The sequence below is a fragment of the Fukomys damarensis genome, unplaced genomic scaffold, assembly GCF_012274545.1.
Source record: "Fukomys damarensis isolate Sample0158 unplaced genomic scaffold, DMR_v1.0_HiC HiC_scaffold_16, whole genome shotgun sequence".
Lineage (NCBI taxonomy): Eukaryota > Metazoa > Chordata > Mammalia > Rodentia > Bathyergidae > Fukomys > Fukomys damarensis.
Genome location: NW_022900928.1, coordinates 133,813,280 through 133,831,723, shown reverse-complemented (window position 1 = coordinate 133,831,723; position 18,444 = coordinate 133,813,280). Strand labels below are relative to the sequence as shown.

Below are 18,444 nucleotides of genomic sequence, written 5' to 3'. Positions count from 1 at the left end.
AGTTCAAGGTGACACCAATGTCCCCGATGTGCACTTGCTACAAATCTAAGTATTCACAGGCACCACCAAAATACTTTTCTTTGTGGTGCCTGAGACTGAACTTGGGACCTTGTACTTGAGAGGCAGGCGAGGCACCACTGAGCTAAAACCTGGCCCCAAAAATGGCAAAACTAGCAATTCCTCTCCACTTCCCAGAACTGGGATCGGAACAGCAAACATGCTGCCATCCACATAACCTTCAGGGTCACAGCACTTGTGGGATTCAGTTCATTAAGGGGGCAGATGGCACTCCCTGAGAAGTAAGACTCCACAGAAACCCTCATGACAGCAAGGCTGGGAATGGCCAAGGGCCGCAGAGCTCAGGCTCCCTGCCAGCCCTGGGGCACACTCCAGACGGAAGGCAGAGGGAGAAGTGCTCACACAGCTGAGACAGGGTGCATCTGTGTGAGCAGGGAACTGATGTGACCACAAGCCCTCGGGCAATGCCTGCACTGCGTAACGGCAGGTACGTGACACTCCCGGTGGCGGTGACCCTGCGTCTGAGGAAGCTCTGTGAGGACAGCAGAATGTGCGCTGTTACAGGAAGGCCGCCACAGGACCGGGAGGGAGTCTTCCCCACCCTGCAGCTTCGAGGCTGATTCACGTCCCTTATCTGGAGATGCCAGGCCAGGGAACACACCACTTCTGAGGACAGGGTTCTCAGCACCACTTGGGAGCAGACCAAATGTGCACAGGTCTGAGGGTCCAGTGCAGAACCTCCACACCGATAAAGGGAATTTTAAGGTTCCTGAGACATTTCAAAATCAGGACTTATACTACTATATAAACTTCTCACAAAGGAAGCAACCATTGTACCTCAGGAGAACCATGCCACAGGCTCACTACCTTGTACCAAATTCGGTGTTTGCTCCACTCCTGAATCAGCTATTGAGTCACAGTCCCCCACTCCCTTCCCATCCCTAAATGAAATAACACCCTCTGTTTCCATGGCCGAACTCTGTGCCTTCAGTTTTTCTTTTTCTGCCCATCTCAGCTTCTAGTAATAACCTGAGCTCTACATTGCTGAACCAAGGGCAGAAACATGTGTGGACAGACTGCCTCAAAAGCAGCTGCGGGGGCCGGGGATTTAACCCAGCGGTTCGGTGGCCTGCCTTGCAAGTGCAAGGATCTGAGTTCAATCCCCGGTACAAACAAAACAAAACAAAGCAAAAAAAAAAAAAAAAAAAAAAAAAAAAAAAAAAAAAAAAAAACCCAGCTGCAGGCGCTAGGCTCAGCCAATTCTTCCAAAGCCAGCCACTTCCACCTCCACTGACCGCCATGTTCTCCCCGTCAACATCCTCACTCTCGCTTTGGCATAAGCCTCTGAGCGATTTTCACTCCCTCTTTACATCTTGAAAGAGAATGACAACATCTGCCCAGAGAATCATCGCAGGTCCTCTGGGGACACTTCTGGATGCTGCAGCCTTCAAAGCAAACCAGAGATGGGACAAAAGGTGGAGTGTCCCACTCTGCACCTCTGCACAAACATCTGTGCATGCCTTTCTTAGAGAAAGCTCAGACTTCTGAGACACCCTCTGCTTAGTTCCCTTTTCCCTCCTCCCCTGTCCACCCAACTGCAGCATCAACTTCCTGCCACCCACTGCTGCTATCAACACGGGCAGAAATCTGCGAACTTGGGAGCTGCGCCCTAACTAGAAAAGCCGCAAGCCCCCTCCGGCCCTGTGGTCTGGCTTGGAGAGATATGCTGCGAGTGGGGCCTGGAGGCCAGGCCCTCCTGGGCACCAGGGAGGACGCTGGCGACCTGCGCCATCCATGTGCCCTCTTCAGTCCTCCTGGCTAGCCTGGGACAGGGCCTGTCTGTCCTGCTCGGAAAGTGGGGCTGTGACCAGGAGGTCAAGCTCATGCTGCTCTGAGCTGGGAGGAAATCAGAACCCATGCAGCTCCCGAGCCCACACTGCCCTGCTCACTAACAGCTTCCATCCTGACTTTTAGATATCCCACTTACAGTCACTGCAGTGGTACTGAGTGCCTCCTGTCTCCATACAGTGTGGTTTGTGTGAAACGCCTTAAACTTTTTCAGTCTAGGTTACAAAGATTATAAACGTGGGCAGACTTTAAAATGTAGCTGTGTGAAAACACTCTAGAGTTAAGTACAGAGCAGTACCGATTACCTGGGGTTACGGTTAGCTGAAAGCAGTGCAGCTTGTTTGGATCGGGAAAATGCACTTTACACGTACCTGCAAAAGAAACAGCACATCAGCGGGCTGGTGGTAGCAGTCTCCAAGTACCGGTGACATGCAGGAACCCACGTGGCTGGGACAGAGCCACCAGGAGATGCAACCACCAGGCCAGACCAGGGCCCTCCCATGTGTCTCTCTCTCCAGGTCTTTTACAAGTTCATTCAACACTGAAAAACTTTCCTTCAACCTTTAAACAGTAACTAAAACAGACCTTTCCACTCACTTCAAGAGTACTGCTGGTTTATTCTGAGAGATTACCATGCAAGTGGGCAGCAGGCTGGCTGTAAAGACTTCACCCTGCCGGGCCAGCTCCCTGGGTGAGTGAGGCCCCACCAGCCTGGACGGCACTGTTTGGGGCCCTGGGTCAGGCCAGGGCAGGCCGGCGGCTCTCCACTTGTGCCATGCATACTTCTGTACTATCTATAAACTCAGACTCTTCAGTTCATCTGCTGACTTCATTCTGTTTATTTAGTTTTGTTTTGTTTTTGAGACAAGGTCTTGCTGTGTAGCAGCTCATGCTGGTTCTGAACTCACCAGGTAGCCCAGCCTGGCTGGGATTACAAGTGTGCTCCACCATGTCTGGCTTACTGACTTTATTTCTTCTAAATTCCACTGAAAATATTTGCTCAGTTTTACCATGAGGAAAAATTTCAACATAATTAGGATAATCCAAATACTGAGTCAGAAGTGGCCTCAGACACCATCTAATGCCACACCCCAATGAGGGCGGCTGACAAGAGGCCACCAAGACTCACAGGGCTCCAGGCCAGGGCCCCAGGCAGCACCCAACTCACAACTATCCTTCCCAGGGCCACACTTCTGCCTGGCATCCAGTGACACGAGACGTGTGAGCCAGGACTGCAGGGGGGACAGATCACTCAGTCTAGATGGACAAGAGCAGTCTTAGGGGATACACTGCCATCTTCCCTACTGTAGAAGAAATTATAGCTAACAGTTCAGGACTTGCCCCCAAACCACACATTTACAACTGTGTGTGCAGCCAGATGTGGTGGCACACGTACTTTGGGAGGCTGAGGCAGGAGGCAGGAGGATCGCCAAGTCCAATCCTAGCCTGGGCAACTCAGTAAGACTCTGTTTCAAAATGAAAATTAAAACAGGGCTGAGAAGGATCTAGCCCTAGGTTCACTGCCCAGTACTACCACCACCAAAAACCCCAAACTGTGCATGGAGTACTGAATATGGGCTCATTTCCCTCACCTGCACTGGGAAAGTGTAAATGTCATATTTCTCTGAGATACACATAATAAAAACAGATGAAGGTCCAGCAGTCTCTCGACAAGATGAGGCTGGTGCAGTCACCAGCCACTGCAGGCTACTCCTTCCCTCGGCTTCTCCTAACAGGAGGCACGAATGAAGCCAAGCCTTCCGGAAGACTGGCCCGCCAGGGGGCTACAAATAACCAAACTCTGAAAAACCCCGAAAGTCTTCAAGTGTAAGAATAGATAAACCCTAAAAATCAAAAGGTAAAAGTCAGATTTTTGTTTTAGTTCAGAGTAGGAGCTTATTAAAACTCCAGAGTTGAGCTTTTCTCCCCAGGCATGCAAGCGTGAGCCATCTCAAACCCTAAGGGTACTTCAGCCTATCTGAAGAGACACTTTCTACTCTTGCAAGATGCTTCTGTGAACTTGCATGTAAAGCTTTCCTCCTAGCTAAGGAGAATTATTAAACAGCACAGCCACAAGGCAAGTTATTCTGTCTTGGTAAATATTTTAGAAAGATTGCTAAGCAGATAGTAAATATTTAGTCTCTGGTGGCTTCTTCCCTCCATAGAATAAGGAACTTCAGACTTTTAGAAAACATATCTGACCTTGTGAGCTAACTTCAATTTCCTACTTCCTTGGGGAGAGGACAGGGAGAAGGGACAAAGAGGGACATTAGCATGTTGTCCTTCGCAGGACACCTAAGCCAAAGAGACAGGAAGATCGGCCATGTCTTTTCCAATCCTAATCTCTTTAGTTAAAATTCCAATTTAAAGCCAGTTGTGAAGTTGTTTTGTTTCATGCTAGTAAGGTTGAGCACTGGGCCTCCGCCGGCTTGAATGATAGCTCCTCCTGCCTCAGCCTCCCACAGTGCTTGGATTACTGGCATGCATTATAACTGGTTTCCAGTTCTGTGTTTTGTTGTTGTTGTTGTTGTGATACCAGGGATCGAACTCACAACTCAGGACCTTGTGGTTGTGAGGCAGGCACAGTACCACTGAGCTAAATCCCCGGCCCCAGTTCTGTATTTTTAAACCACACTCTATGGGTAAAAAAACCCAACAATCTCTGAAAGAGTCACATTCCAGGACAAAACAAACCACTGGTAAGGGAGAGCAGTCTACCACCTTTAACACGAGGTGCACATTTACAAACCTTCAAGCCAGGGGCTGGTGGGAGGCACCCCTTGGTGGCCAGCAGAAGGGCTGCTCTCTTTTACTTTCTGTTAGGGATTTGTCCTAAGACATGGGTGGAGAGGAGTGCTGCGAACCTGCCACCTGGCTTCAGGATCTGCCAGTCTCGCTTTGTCTATCCTACTCCCGCCCCAGTCACTCACTTTAAAGTACATCATCTCACCTGTGAACATTTCAGTAGGTAGAAATTTAACCCAATGTAGCAGAACCCCAAGGCAAGACCTTCAACTCTGAGTTACAGAGAACACTTTGAGGACAAGCAATCCAGGGACTTCCAGGGCATTCTGTCTGAGCCCACGGTAGCAGACACACTTTCTCCCACAACCCACTCTTCCCACACAAAACGCTTTCCAGGGAACATGTACTTACCCTCACGGAGCAACTTCCTGGGGCTCAGGAGCTGCGGCCCTTACCTCCCCACCCACAGGTGCCAGTGGACTGCATGCCACCCAGGAGCGCCTGGGAGCACCGATGGCTCACCACGGCCATATGCCCCAGCCTGAGATACTGCTCACCCAAGAGGGATTACAGAAGGGTCCTAAGCTAAAAATGCTAAAATAGTCAGCACTCAGGCTGTGGTGGCCTTAAGAAATAGGTTGCAAGAGGATTCATGACAGAAAAAGACACTCTGATACCCACGATATCAGTGTGTGGCCTAGTATGGGCCTCCCACATGCGGGCTACAGTTGGGTGTGCATCTGGGGCTGGTGGCACAGGCCAGGCTAGGTGACAGTGACCCTGGAGAGGAGGCTGCACCAAGAGCTTTCTGGAACAAAACGGCAGTATTGTCAAGAACAAAGCAGGACCACTTTTTTTGATTCCTACACCTTTTAACTCAAAGAAGACATGGGCAGAGTGCATGTTGAAGAGGTCTAAAGTCTGCCAGCACCCTCTGCATCCTGCAAACGACACCCAGAAACCCCGCAGAGTCCTGTTCTCATTATGTCCTCCAAAAATTCTCTGTACACAAAATTAAAAATTTCTAACAATAAAAATAAAATAGGTTTTTTTTTGGGGGGGGGTCCCGGGGATTAAATTCGGGACCTTACGCTTGTGAGGCAGGCAGTGGAACCACTGAGCTAAATCCCCAGCCCATAAAATAGATTTTTGCTATGAAGGTCATTAAAACAACACAAGCTTTGTTCATACAATTACCTTACAGTACTTGACGTGACTAAGGAGGCATACTTACAAGGTAAATTAGCTTCAAGTTCTGCAACCTCTGTAGAAACAAAGAAATCAGGGTTAATGTTACTCTTCATAACTACTGGTTCTAAATTAGCAATCTCTTCACAAATACAGAGGAAAAAGTAAAACTGGATGAAACAAAACCTGGCCTGGAGCTTACACTTGGATTCAGGGCTGGGGAAGCTTTTAGAACTTTCGATGACACAGACAGCCTGCTGCGGCACCCATGCCACAGGTCTGCCACTGCTGCTAACCCATTTAGCTGCTCTCAAACACAAGGTGAATGGCAGAATGCCAACAAATACAGCCAAAGACCCTTGAAAATTCAATTTAATATGAATGAAAATCACGTTAGATGAACACAGCAATTATGTAGGCAAACAGTGACCATGCGGCATTTCTGAAAATTGTTCCCAAGGAGCAGAACTACTCTCCCTCAAAGTGTGAGTGATGCACATCCTGTGTCCAGGTCTTTTTCTAGATCTGTCTTCAGTCGCCCCTGGCGCAACCAGCTCCTCTCCTCAGCCTCCCCTCAGATGTCAGCGCCCAGCGCCTTCTGCAGGACAAAACCGCAGTCCCACCACGGCCCTGCTGTTAGGGAGCCGAGCTGAGCCCCACTATCCACGACACGGTGGCCGGCTGTTCACCTGCGCCTGGCACAGTCCTCGGAACACTAGCAGGAACGAGCACACACACAAGGGGTGAAGGGATGCAAGTCAAAAAGCAAAGTTATCTGTTTCCAGACTTCACCATACTATATGCAGAACATCAACAACAAAAACCCACCAATAAACATTCAGTGAAGCTGCAGGATACAAAATCAACACACATACAATCAGTTCTGTTTCTGTATGCTAAACACGAACTATTCAAAACAGAAACCAAGAAAAGAATCCCACTTACAATGGCATCAAAAATAATAAAACGTTTATGAATTAATTTAACCATGAAAGATCTATACACTGGAAAACCGTAAAATGCTGATGACAGAAACTGAAGATACAAATACATGGAAAGACAGCTCATGCTCACGGACTGGGGGAATCAATACCATTAAAGTGCTTATACTATCCCCAAATCCACAGATTCAGCGCAATCCCTGTCAAAGTTTCAATGGCATTCTCCACAGAAAGGGAAAACAACCGTAAGTTCTGTCTGGAACCATAAAAAGAGCCAAAGCAGTCTTGAGAAAGAACAAAACTGGAGGCATCACACTTTATGATTTCAAACTATATTACACATGTATGGTAATCAAAACGCTATGGGATGGATGGGCATGGACACAGAGCCACAGACCAATGGAACAGAACAGAGTTCAGGAGTAAACCCAACAATACACTGCCAACGGTGGGGGAACAGGAGTCACTTCAGGAAGTGGCACCAGGAAAACCGGATACCCTCAGGCAAAGGAATGAAGGTGGACCTCAATCCTCACACCTGGCACAGAAGTCAATTCAAATTGGGGGTCTGAAGGCTTAAACATAAAACCTGAGGCTGCAAGACTCCCAGGGAAATACACATGCAGTAAGTTCCTTGGCTTGGCCTCAGCAATGAACTTTTTGGTATCACAGTCAAAGCTCAAGTGAAATTAAGTAAGTGGGATTACAGTAAACTAACAGGGAAAAAGAGAAGCCCACAGACGGGGGAGATGTTTGCACTCACACATCTGTAAGGGATTAATATAAAAAACATACAAGGAACTCACACAACTCAACAGCAAAACACAACCTGGGTACAGGCAATGGACCCAAACAGACATGTGTCCAAAAGACATAAACACCAACAGGTTTAAGGAGAAACTCAGCATCACTAAACAGCAGGGAAGTGAGGAACGAAACTGTGGTCCCATCATCATCCTTGCACCTACCAAGGCCGTGGGACATGAGGGTGCGGAGGAAAGCAGCCTTTGTACATTACTGGTGTGGATGTAGATCAGGACAACCATCGTGGAAAAGCGGAGGTTCCTTAAAAGCTGCACAGTGGAACCACCACTCCAGTTGGCAAGCCCTGCGGGAAGTACTCACAGGAAATGAACGCAGCACCTCACAGAGAGCTCAGCACACCTTGCAGCACTATTTACAGCAGCCAAACAGGAAGCAAGCACCACATCTATTGGTGGATGGAGAAGGTGCGGTGAAACAGAAACATGCTTGAGTCTTAATGAAGGAGCCTCTGCCTTTTGTGCTGGCCACAGGACGAAGCCCGAGGGCATTCTGCAAAGTGAAAGACGCCTGTGCCAACAGAAGTCCTCTGTGTGGATGCTAAGTCAGTCACGCAGAAGCAGGACGCGGCATGGTGACCAGGACTCAGAACAGCAGAGTGCAGTGGGAGCTGGGGAGATGGTGGTTAGAGCACCGCAAGCTGCAGCTTGACATGAGAAGCGCCCAAAGGTCTGCTGTGGCCATGTGAGGACAGGAGACAAACCTGCACAGTCATCCATGTATGTGTTCATCAAAGCACTGGGCTACACAGCCGAATAAACTAATTACAAGCTGGGCATGCTGACACACATACTCTGGAGGCTGACACAGGGAGATCACCATGAGTTCAGGCCAGCCTGGGTTACACAGTGAGTTCAAAGCTGGCCTGAACTGCATAGAGAGCCCATCTCAAAAAAAAAAAAAAGTTAATAATAATAAAATTAATTAATTAATTACAGATAGGCTGCAGTTTGGCAGGGTGCACCAGGCACACACCCCACAGTGACTAGTCCCGCAAAGTCCTCTGTGCCTCCAGCAGAGGTGGGAAGACAGAGTATCCTATACAGGTTAGCCAGCATCGTGCAAATGCAGAAAAAGCAGAGACACAAGAACACAGAAACCAGAAGGCATCGATGTGTGCAGAACAACAGTCCACACCCACAGCAGGAAATGGGATGAAGCAGGAAGATACGGCAGGACCATGAAGGAGTCCACAAGGATTTCTTGATAAAGGTCCCTAAGCTTGGCCTCAGGAGGATGAGTGCAGAAAGAACCAGGCCGAACCGGTGGCCGGTGTGCTGGGTAACAGACACCAGCTGAGGTGGAAACACGGGGGCACAGGGCACTCAGACTGAGGGTCTGGCAACTGCAAGAGACCAGTCAGAGAGTGCCAGGAGGAGCTGAAGTCTGCCGTACGGTCAAGGTCGGGGCCAGAAGCCCCTCTCAAGTGAGGCCACCTGTTGTCAGGAGAACGGGTGAAGAATGAAGAAGTCAATAAAGGAGATGCTGCCATTTGTGACAATGGGGATGAACCTCAAGGATATTATTCCCCAGGACCCCACAACAGACAGAGGAAGAGAACCTCAGTAGAAAGCAGAGAATGAGGCAAAGTCAGAGGTGAGCAACAGCCAAAACAGCCATTGGGTACGTGGTGTTTAGCAGAAGAGGTGCAGAGGGGTCCCCAGGGACGCATCCCCAAGAAAGGCTATGAGAGGCAGACCAGACCCTGCGGGGGCTCCAGAGACAGCAGGGACAGGGGTCGCAAGAGGAGAGAGGAGGAGTGCAGGGCAGTAGCCGTCACATAGTCTCCTCAAGAAATGAAGTGAGGCCAGAGCCCCCAAAGCTGCACTGAGTGCTGGAGCGTGAGGGGAACCCCCCTCCTCGGGTATCAGACAAGCACAAGAGCAGTTGCACCTCTGGGAGACTGGACCAGCGGCCTGGCTCTACTGGAGTCTCTGGGTGCAGAGAAGGAGCAGTTTCTCCAGAAGAGGATGCCAGTGAGGGCTGTGACAAGTGCCAGCCTGGAGTCTGTCCTCCTGCAGGTGAGTGGTGTAACACACTCAAAGTACTCATTCAGCAAACAGAGGACGGAGAGCCGGACCAGGGTTTGCTGGCTTTATGCTCTCCACAACTGCACTGAACCACTCTCTGGAGGACAGGCAGAGAGCAGCAAGCCCTCTGGTTCACGTTACCCATATAATCAAAGTCCTCCTTAAAGTACATGCCACACACTTCATTCCACGGTTGTGTATGTTTCTGGTGACGAGGACTTATGAGAGGCTGCTCTGCAGAGACACCGATGCTGGTCCCAGCAGCTGGCTTCTGCCACTCTGTCCACAGTGGGGGAGGTCCAGTGCACAGCTCTGCCTTACAGAGCAGAAATGTGTACAAAGGGTATGGGTTTCCAATGGAAAAGACGTGAAGGGAGCGAAAGCATCAGGGGGCAGTGTGGTGTGCCAATGAAGGGGAGGTGAGACCTGGGCTCAGGACAGCGAGGCTGCGACAGAGCTGAGCTCAGGGACGGATGGGTGTGTGTGTGTGTGTGTGTGTGTGTTTGTGAGGGAGGGATAGAGGATGTGGCTCGGGGAGCAGGGATTTCCAGCCCGGGCAGCATCAATCGATGGGCATACTTTGGTTTTTCTCAATAGCTTCAATGAGTGAGTAATAATTTACATAATATGCAATAGGGCTATTTTTAAGCCAAGGATATAATGATTTTTAGTAAATTTTAGAGCTGTCTCCATCACCACAAGCCAGGAGCTCAGAGCGGCAAAAACCCTGATGCCCCAATACTAGCCCACAACACATGCATCACAGCTGCCAGGCAGGGCCAGGGCCTCTGAATTCTCCTTCTTTCCTCCTGTTATCTCAGTCAGTCTGGCCGCTGTGATAAAGATATCGCACACACCACAGGCATTTTCTCCCCACCCACAGACTGACAGCAGGGAAGAACTGCTGCCTGCCATGTCCCTGCACACGTGTGTTTGTGTGTGTTTGTGTGTGTGTGTGTGTTTGTGCACACGCGCGCACGGGCAGAGGCAAAGGCGCACTCGGGGGTCTCATAAGAATACCTTCACAACTAACCACCTCCCACAGGCTCCTCCCAGTGGCATCACACTAATGATCAGGTTCCAACCTAAGAGCCCAGGGCAACAAACATTCAGATGACAGCCAGGGTTCGGGTCACTGCCACACACCATTCTGCCATGTAAAACACCCACATGCGGCGTCACACAAGCAAATGAATGTAACGAAAGGTTCTGCTTATGTAATACAAAATAACATTGCATTGCAGGTAAAAATGTAAATTCCAAGGGCCAGGGACTTAGCTCAGTGACAAGGTGCCTGCCTCACAAGCACAAGGTCCTGAGTTCAATCCCTAGTGGTGGCGGTGGGGGATATGATAATGTAAATTCCAGGGTTTGGTGGAACATGCTTGTAGTCCCAGCACTTAAGAGGCTGAGGCAGGAGGATCACCACAAGTTCGAGGCCAGGCTGGGCTACAGAGTGAGTTTAAGGTCAGCCTGGAAGACACAGCGAGACCTTGCTTTAAAAAAAAATGTAAATTCCAAGATGAGTGTTTTGCTTGCATTTGCATGCTTAGTGGAACTCACCACTGGCAAAGGAAAAGGAAGAGGGCAAGGAAAGCACCTGGCACCTTGCACAATTCTGTGGGTACACAATTTCCTTCTGAGAAACTATTCTTTTCCTTTCAGAGGATCAAACCACAGAGCCCACTTGAAGCATGACTGCACTCAAATATCAGATTACAAATTCACTTGGTGGCCACAGTGGCCCTGCCTTACTTTTTTCCTTGCTGAGATGAAATACCCAATACCCATAAGTTGGAGGAGGAGAGGTTTATTTTGGCTCACAGTCTGTACAGGTTTCAGCCTATAGTTAGCTGGCTCCAAGGCAGGGCAGTAAGGCCAGGGCATCACAGAGGAGAAACAGTCCATGGCGCGGCAGGCAGGAAGGGGCGCAGGAAGAAGCAGCAGCAGCAGAGAGCCTGCCTTCTTTGTCCTTTTATATTCCATCCAGGCTACAAGCCTGGTGACTAGGGCCACCCACATCCAATGTGGGGGCTTCCTTTAAGCAGACCCTTAATCCCAGTATCACACTCTGATCCAGCCACCTTTGAAACTTCCCACCTATGAGTGCATGACACTTGGGGAGACGTTTAGATACAAGCCATAACACCCCCATACCACACACGCTCACCTCCTGCCACCCTGGCTGTCTCCAACACAGCTGCCCAGGTCTCAGAACGGGCCCCCGCCCCACCAGCCACCACTTGGCACTAGACTTTGCCCAGGGTGCTCAGGAAATACAACACACTGCGGGGTGGCAGGAACCCTGTGGTGAGTGCCCTCTCTCCTCAAACGCTGGGGCAAGGCACTCCACAGGTTCTGGGGACTGAATCTGAAGCCCTAGCCCGCAGTGTGATGGTGGTAATGAGTGGGAACTTTGGGAATATGTAGGTTTTCAAAGAGGACACCGAGAATGGAGCCCTTGGCACAAGTAATACCCCTACAGGAAGAACAAAGCCAGGATTCCCTGCCGTGGGAAGATAGGAGCTGGATGTCTGTAAGGTAGGAGAGAGCCCTTACCAAGAGTGGATCACCCAGTCCTCACCAGGAACCTGATCATGGACATCAGCCTTCAGAGCTGTGCGAACAAGAGCCATGGCTCTGCCCCAGGCGAGGCACTTTGTTAAAGCAGCCCGTGCTGACCAGGACAGAAGGGTAGTCGCAGATGCAGAGGGCTCTTTCTGGCTCCTCACCCCTCAGACAACCCCAGCCAGAGTGGCCGAGCCCTTCCTCCCAAGCAGAGATTGCTAGGACGCCTGTTGCTCCCTCCTGCCTGAAGCACTGGCTCAGTTCTTGAACTACAGCTCTATCCGGGGTTCCTGTCTGTCTTTCCACATTAACGGCCTCCAGTCTTGGTGACTCTGCACTCTCTTGCCCACTGCAGCGCCCTCACCTGGAGGCACCTGAACTTACACAATCCACGCTGAGCCTCTCCACCCAGGGCATCCCAGTGCCCTTTTTGGGGAGAAAGGCTGTAAGCCCAAAAGGCAGAAGCTGATGCCACTAAGTGAACCCAAGGCCTCAAGCTACCTACTTTCAACCTGAGACCTTGTCTTGTGCTACCACAGCCCTCCCTGGCACCCCAAGCACCCCAGGGCAGCTCCTCTGGCATCCAGCCCTCCACCAGAGCACACAAATGTAGGTCTCACGGCCAACTGTCCTGCCTTCACATTAGCAGGGCCAGCTTCCAGAACTCTCCACCTTCACATGCCACCAAATGCTACGATGACCCTGACCATGTGACAAGCAAGGCACAGTGGTGCACACCTCTCCTAGCACGAGGCAGGAGGGTTGTAAGTCTGAGTCTCACTTAGGCAACTTTGCAACTTAAAAAGATCCTTTTCTCAAGATACAAAAATTTTAAAAAGGCTTGGAAGAAGTGCAGTGTCAAAGCCCTGGGTTCAAATCTCCAGGATTTCAAAAAACAAAAACAAAAATCAAAATAAACACAAAACAAGCCCACTCCACTCACCAGACTGTTTGGATAGAACAGATCCAGTGAGCAGTGAGTGCTCCTTCTCCTTTTCCAAGAACAGTGTCTGCACCTCCCCTCGAAGGGGCTCACAAGGTCAGCTCTAAGGGCATCTGTGCTGGAGCTCAGGCAGAGCTCTGCTCTGGGGCCCTGTACTTTCCACTGGACCACCAAGTCCACCCCACCCAGGGCCCACAGGACGTGGGGCTGCCAGTCCTGCTGCAACACACAGGCTTCCTTACTAAGTGGAAGCCCTGAGCCCAGCTCTCTAGAGGTAGAGAAAGCACCCACCAAAGTGCCAACCAAAATCAGCCCTGCAGTGCTGGCAAAGGAGCCACTATAGGTAAAAATCGTGAGGAACTTAACCCCATGAAGGTGGTATTAAAGGGGGGCCACTGGGGAAGTGACGGAGCCCCAGCACCTATGCGAGTAGAGTGGCGCCTCAGACAGGCTGAGGGTCCTGGCTTAGGCTCCTCCTCCTGCCCCTCAAGGACAGGACAACTAGGCGTCACTTTGGAAGCAGAAAACAAACATCAACTCTTCAGCACCTTCATCTTGAACTTCCCAGCCTGCAGACCATGGGAGTAAGTGCACATTGTTTAGAAATTATCACCTGTGGTGTTTGCTATAGCGGCACAAATGCATGCAGAGTCCCCAACAGGGGCCTGGCACCAACACAGTAGTGCAGGAAGAAGACAGGAGTCACCAGTTAGCACCTCCTCAGTGGACACCTGTCCCTCAACTCACTGTAAGTCTTGCAGCAGCAACCCCAAGACCCCCGCCTGGCTTGCTGGGCTCCCGGCAAAATCCAGGAAAGGGATTTAAGTCCTGTGAGGCCCACCTGAGCGAGGTGCTCGGCCCATCCCAGCTTCTGACCCTCACAAGGTGGCCACCATGGGGACAGAGGACACACTACCTCCTGGGCCTTTATTCAATCTGTTCCTGTGTAGAAGCATCAGCCTGAGGCAGCAGCAGCTTGAGCGCTGGTTGCACTCAAGTAGCCAGCAACTGCTCACTTGAGCCTACACAGTCCAATAGGGAGCTAAGGGCAGGATGAAGCTTGACCTTCAAACACGGGCAGCAAAGTGACTATGATGGCCTAGGACGGGATTCATGTACTCACCTTAGGCTCTGCCCTGCATATAACAGGAAAGGACGCTGAGAGGCCCAGTCCAACCCACGCTGCCCAGACCGAGGATGGACCACGCCAGGACAGAGGCAATGGCAGCGCCCCGAGCCTCATTCCTTCACGCTGGCAGATCCAACAACAGAGGACATGCCCGTGCCAGTTTCGAGTACCATGACACTGTGTCCTTGCCACTACAATCCTGTCGTCTGCAGTGCACGAGTCCTCTCCATGTAAGCCACAGGGGCTTAGACTCAGAAACCTTTCCAAACAAGTCCTTCCAACCAGTAACACTGGCTCGATACCCAGCACAGCTTCCAGGCCAGCTTTGTTTTGTAATAGGTCCACTAATACAGGACATAGAAACAGCTCACACGGTCATGATTACCTTTAACAAGCAACTTGTCTCTCACAGAAACCCTCCGCGTGGAGTCCAACGAGGCGGCTGCCGTCCGGGATCCTTTGAGACCGTCATCCCGCTTCAGTTTGCTTGCCAGTGTTAGCATCACTGCCACCTTTACGCTGAAAGACAGGGACACGAGCAGGCTAAGAACCCAGGCTCTAGACAAGGACTGCAAGCTGAAGAAATAAACCAACAGAGGTTCACCCCTCTCTGAAATTTAGTTAGAGTACAAGTTCATATACACCAGTAAGACCGGATCCCTTCACAGTGAATATGGGTAAGTTCTGCCCCCCACCCACTTTTTTTGGTTCTGGGGATCGAACTCCAGTCCTTGTGCTTGTGAGGCACACATGAGGCAGGCATCAGAACCATGAGCTAATGGGCCATCTTTTCAAAATAAACATTACAATGTTTAACAAGGAAGCCATGCACCGGACATGCTCTGGGGTGTCTGGCACAGTTTGAAAGGGGATCGAACTCCAGTCCTTGTGCTTGTGAGGCACACATGAGGCAGGCATCAGAACCATGAGCTAATGGGCCATCTTTTCAAAATAAACATTACAATGTTTAACAAGGAAGCCATGCACTGGACATGCTCTGGGGTGTCTGGCACAGTCTGAAATCCGCCCCGGCTCAGAACTGGGCATGCCCAGCAGCTTCAGATGCCCCGTAGTAGGGCTCACGGGGTGCCTCCGCAGACTTGCAGCTAGGAGTTGGGCCTGGAGGGGGGCAGGGAGCGTGGAGCGTGGAGCGTGACCAGGAAGGGCTCCTCTTCCTCTGCAGCTCCTCCCTTCCCTCTCTGTGCCCCTCTGCCGGGCCGCCCAGCCTTTGAGCCAGGTGAACCTCTTCTTCCCAAAGCTATGGGTGCTGGGTATTGTGTCTCAGCAACAAAGAAAGTAACTGGACAGAGGCTCCACAGCTTCTCAACCAGCAGGTGTCCACTGTGCACTGGTGAGTCCGTCCACCCCTGCGGCTGGGCCCACCCATCAGGAACAGCAGGGCGCCTCCAGGACAGAAGGGCACTAGTGCCTTGCTTTCCTTCAACTAAGGTGAGGACAGAACCTTTGCATTAGTCTGTTCTGGTTTATCTATATTATTGGCAACAGCAGCATCAAGACTAAACTATAATTCATGCCCCAAACTCCATTCTCTTCTTCCAGCCCACGCTGTTTCAGGGTCCCCCAAGGAAAGCTCCCTGAGGAACACAGGAAAGACTAGATAGGTGAGAGAAATGACATTGACTCTTAAAACTGGGTGTGTGAGGCTGGGCGTGGTGGCACACACCTGTGACCCCAGCACTCAGGAAGCTGAGGCAGGAGGATCACCACGAATTTGAGGCCAGTCTGGGCCACATAGTGAGTTCAAGGACAGCCTGAACTGCCTAGAGAGACCCTGTCTCAAAAAAGCAACAAACAAAAACAAGCAACAACCAAAAAGTGTGTGTGTAGCAGTTTAGGCTCGCAGTATAATGGGGCTTGAGGCACAAAGACTCCCCTGTACCCCTTCTCCTTTCTCAGGATTGATAGCCCCACCTGAGTGGCTCACAGGTCACCATGGAGGGGCTACACTGAGGCAGGGCCACCATTTACAAGAGGGTGGGCCCCTTCCGGTGGGGATGGAGATGTTCAGGAACCGACACCTTGTTCCTCACGCCTGCTTCCACTCATCCCATACCCTCCTTTACTCTGAGACTTTGCTGAGGATAAAACTGGTCACTAGCATTTCCATTAATTTCCTTCTTTATTTTAATACCATTTCCTTTCAATACCACGCTGGTGTTTTCAGTAGAAAATGATCTGAACTTCCCAGATAACCTGACCTAATCACAGACCAGTGGTTTGAGGCAAAGACCCCAAAAGCCGAAATAGGAGAATACACTTCTCCTCGTGGGTACCCTAGGCCTCTTTTCGCACAAATCTCTTGAGCGCTTCTCAAACTGGCCTCTGTGTAACCATCTGCTGTCCTTTCTATTATGAAAACAACACGCCAAATAAGGGGTGAACTACTCGTGGCCACACTGAGGATTCGGAGACGGACACCTCGGTCCCCTTAGCTATTGCCCATTGCTGCACAACTCAGCAGCTCTGGAAGGACTTCTCTCACCCCCCCCCATTTTACCACGTGGCCCTGGACCGTGGGCCCAGAGTGGGGCTGTTCTAGGAGCGGTCACCATAGAAGCACTAGCTTCCCCAGAGGGGTAGATCCTGAGCGCAGCCCTGGGTCAGAGGTAGAAGTCAAAGTCAAGACTGATGGGACACATTTTAAATATGGACAGCTGGGTGTCTTCAATTATATTCCAGTGCAGTTCACAAAAAAACGTGAGAGAACAAAACCCAAGCCTGACCCCAGCCCCTCCGGTCCCACTCCACCACGCCCTTCCCTTGGGGGCCTACTGGAGCTCTGCCCCAAAGGTGAGCACGCACTCCTAGGCCCCACCTAGGGCCTAGGACCCTCCTTCAGCAGGTGCAGTCGCTTCACTAGGGAAGGCGGACACCTGGGGGCTTTGGCCCACAAGCTACCTGCCGAACAGACCCCATCAGAGACAAGCTCTCCGCCTCTGCCCCCACCCAGAACAGTCTCATCAGGACACTCAAGCAGATGTGGCTCACAGGGCAGTGCCACCACCCCAGCAACATCCAGTGCCGTGTGTCCAGACTTGAGCGCATCCGTGCGGCCACCATGAGGGCCGCCAGATACAAAGTAGCTGGAGCCACCGGATGCTCTACACACAGACTACTACTAGGTATGCATCCTCTGGCTGCCTCCGGTGGTACAGAGGGAGCAAAAAGCAAAAATAAACAGAGTGTGGAAGAATTACAAGGAGCGCTATGCAGAAGCCAGCCCGGGGCACACGTGTACTCCGGCTCCTGAAGACCTGCGCCATTCAGGGTAGCCTGCTGGGGCCACTCGCTCGGAGAAACGCCACCACCAAGTGCTCACAGCTCCTACCTCTCCCCACCCACACTGGCAACTTCTGTGAGCAGAAAATGGGGTCCCCTACAGTCAACTCCCCCGGCGAGGTCAGAGTCCTGGCTTTATCTTCAACAGGTGCGTGGCCCTCAGTAAAGCATCAAGACTTACTTTCCTGACATTCTAGGAAATGTGAACATGGTGACTGTGTTTCTCTATCTGCATCGCCACCACATGCCACTTCAGGGGTGAGCCACAGCCTAATTTGGAAATGTTCCTACAGCAGCAGAATGAAATCTACACAAAAGGATTCAAACAAAAATACTCCATTTGTCCACAGGTTAGCCGACCACCTTCAGCTGCCCCAGAATACTCTCCCTCTTCAACACACCTCACTTCTTGAAGATCTGGCTGAACACTAAACTTCCCCTTCCTACAGGCGGCACTCCGCTGAGGCAGCATTTCAGGGACCCACACTCGCTCGGCCTCTGAATTCCACAGCCGGGATAGGCCCGGTGCAGCTCCTCCTCTGGGTGGACCCGGTTTCACACTGTCCCAAAAAGAGGGTTCTCCGGCTCATTCACCCGTTTCGACGCATTCCTGCCTGCAGTGGTGAAATCGGGCCAGGTCTCTTGTGCAGGGACACCAGGGCCCAGCCAGCTCAGGGCGGGGTCCCAAATCGAGCATACCAGAGGGCCCTGCGGGTCACCGGGACATCAACTTCCCCCAGTGCCACCCCGGGACGCACAGAGCGGGTGCGGTCCAGCCCAGCGTATTCGATTTTCCGGGCTCCCCGGAGGACAGGTATGGGCGTCTAGGCCCCACGTCCCACGTCGGGGGCCATGTCTTCTGGGTCTTCACCTCTCCACCGCGCTCCCAGCCGGGGAACCGTACGCCCTGGT

The 18,444-nt window shown here is 51.3% G+C and overlaps 1 protein-coding gene across 2 annotated transcripts in view; it reads right to left on the bottom strand.

Annotated features, from left to right (window-relative positions):
- Nucleotides 1-14,751, bottom strand: part of Ube2f (ubiquitin conjugating enzyme E2 F (putative)) — a 34,237-nt gene extending 19,486 nt beyond the window's left edge. For both annotated transcript variants that reach the window (XM_010626144.2, XM_033764723.1), the window contains exons 1-3: nucleotides 14,618-14,751; nucleotides 5,846-5,875; nucleotides 2,172-2,237 (exon numbers count right to left, since the gene is read on the bottom strand). In XM_010626144.2, the coding sequence (XP_010624446.1) occupies nucleotides 2,172-2,237; nucleotides 5,846-5,875; nucleotides 14,618-14,735 (214 nt within the window). In that variant the 5' untranslated portion in view covers nucleotides 14,736-14,751. The remainder of the gene's footprint in view (nucleotides 1-2,171; nucleotides 2,238-5,845; nucleotides 5,876-14,617) is intronic.
- Between the last annotated feature and the right edge of the window lie 3,693 nt (nucleotides 14,752-18,444).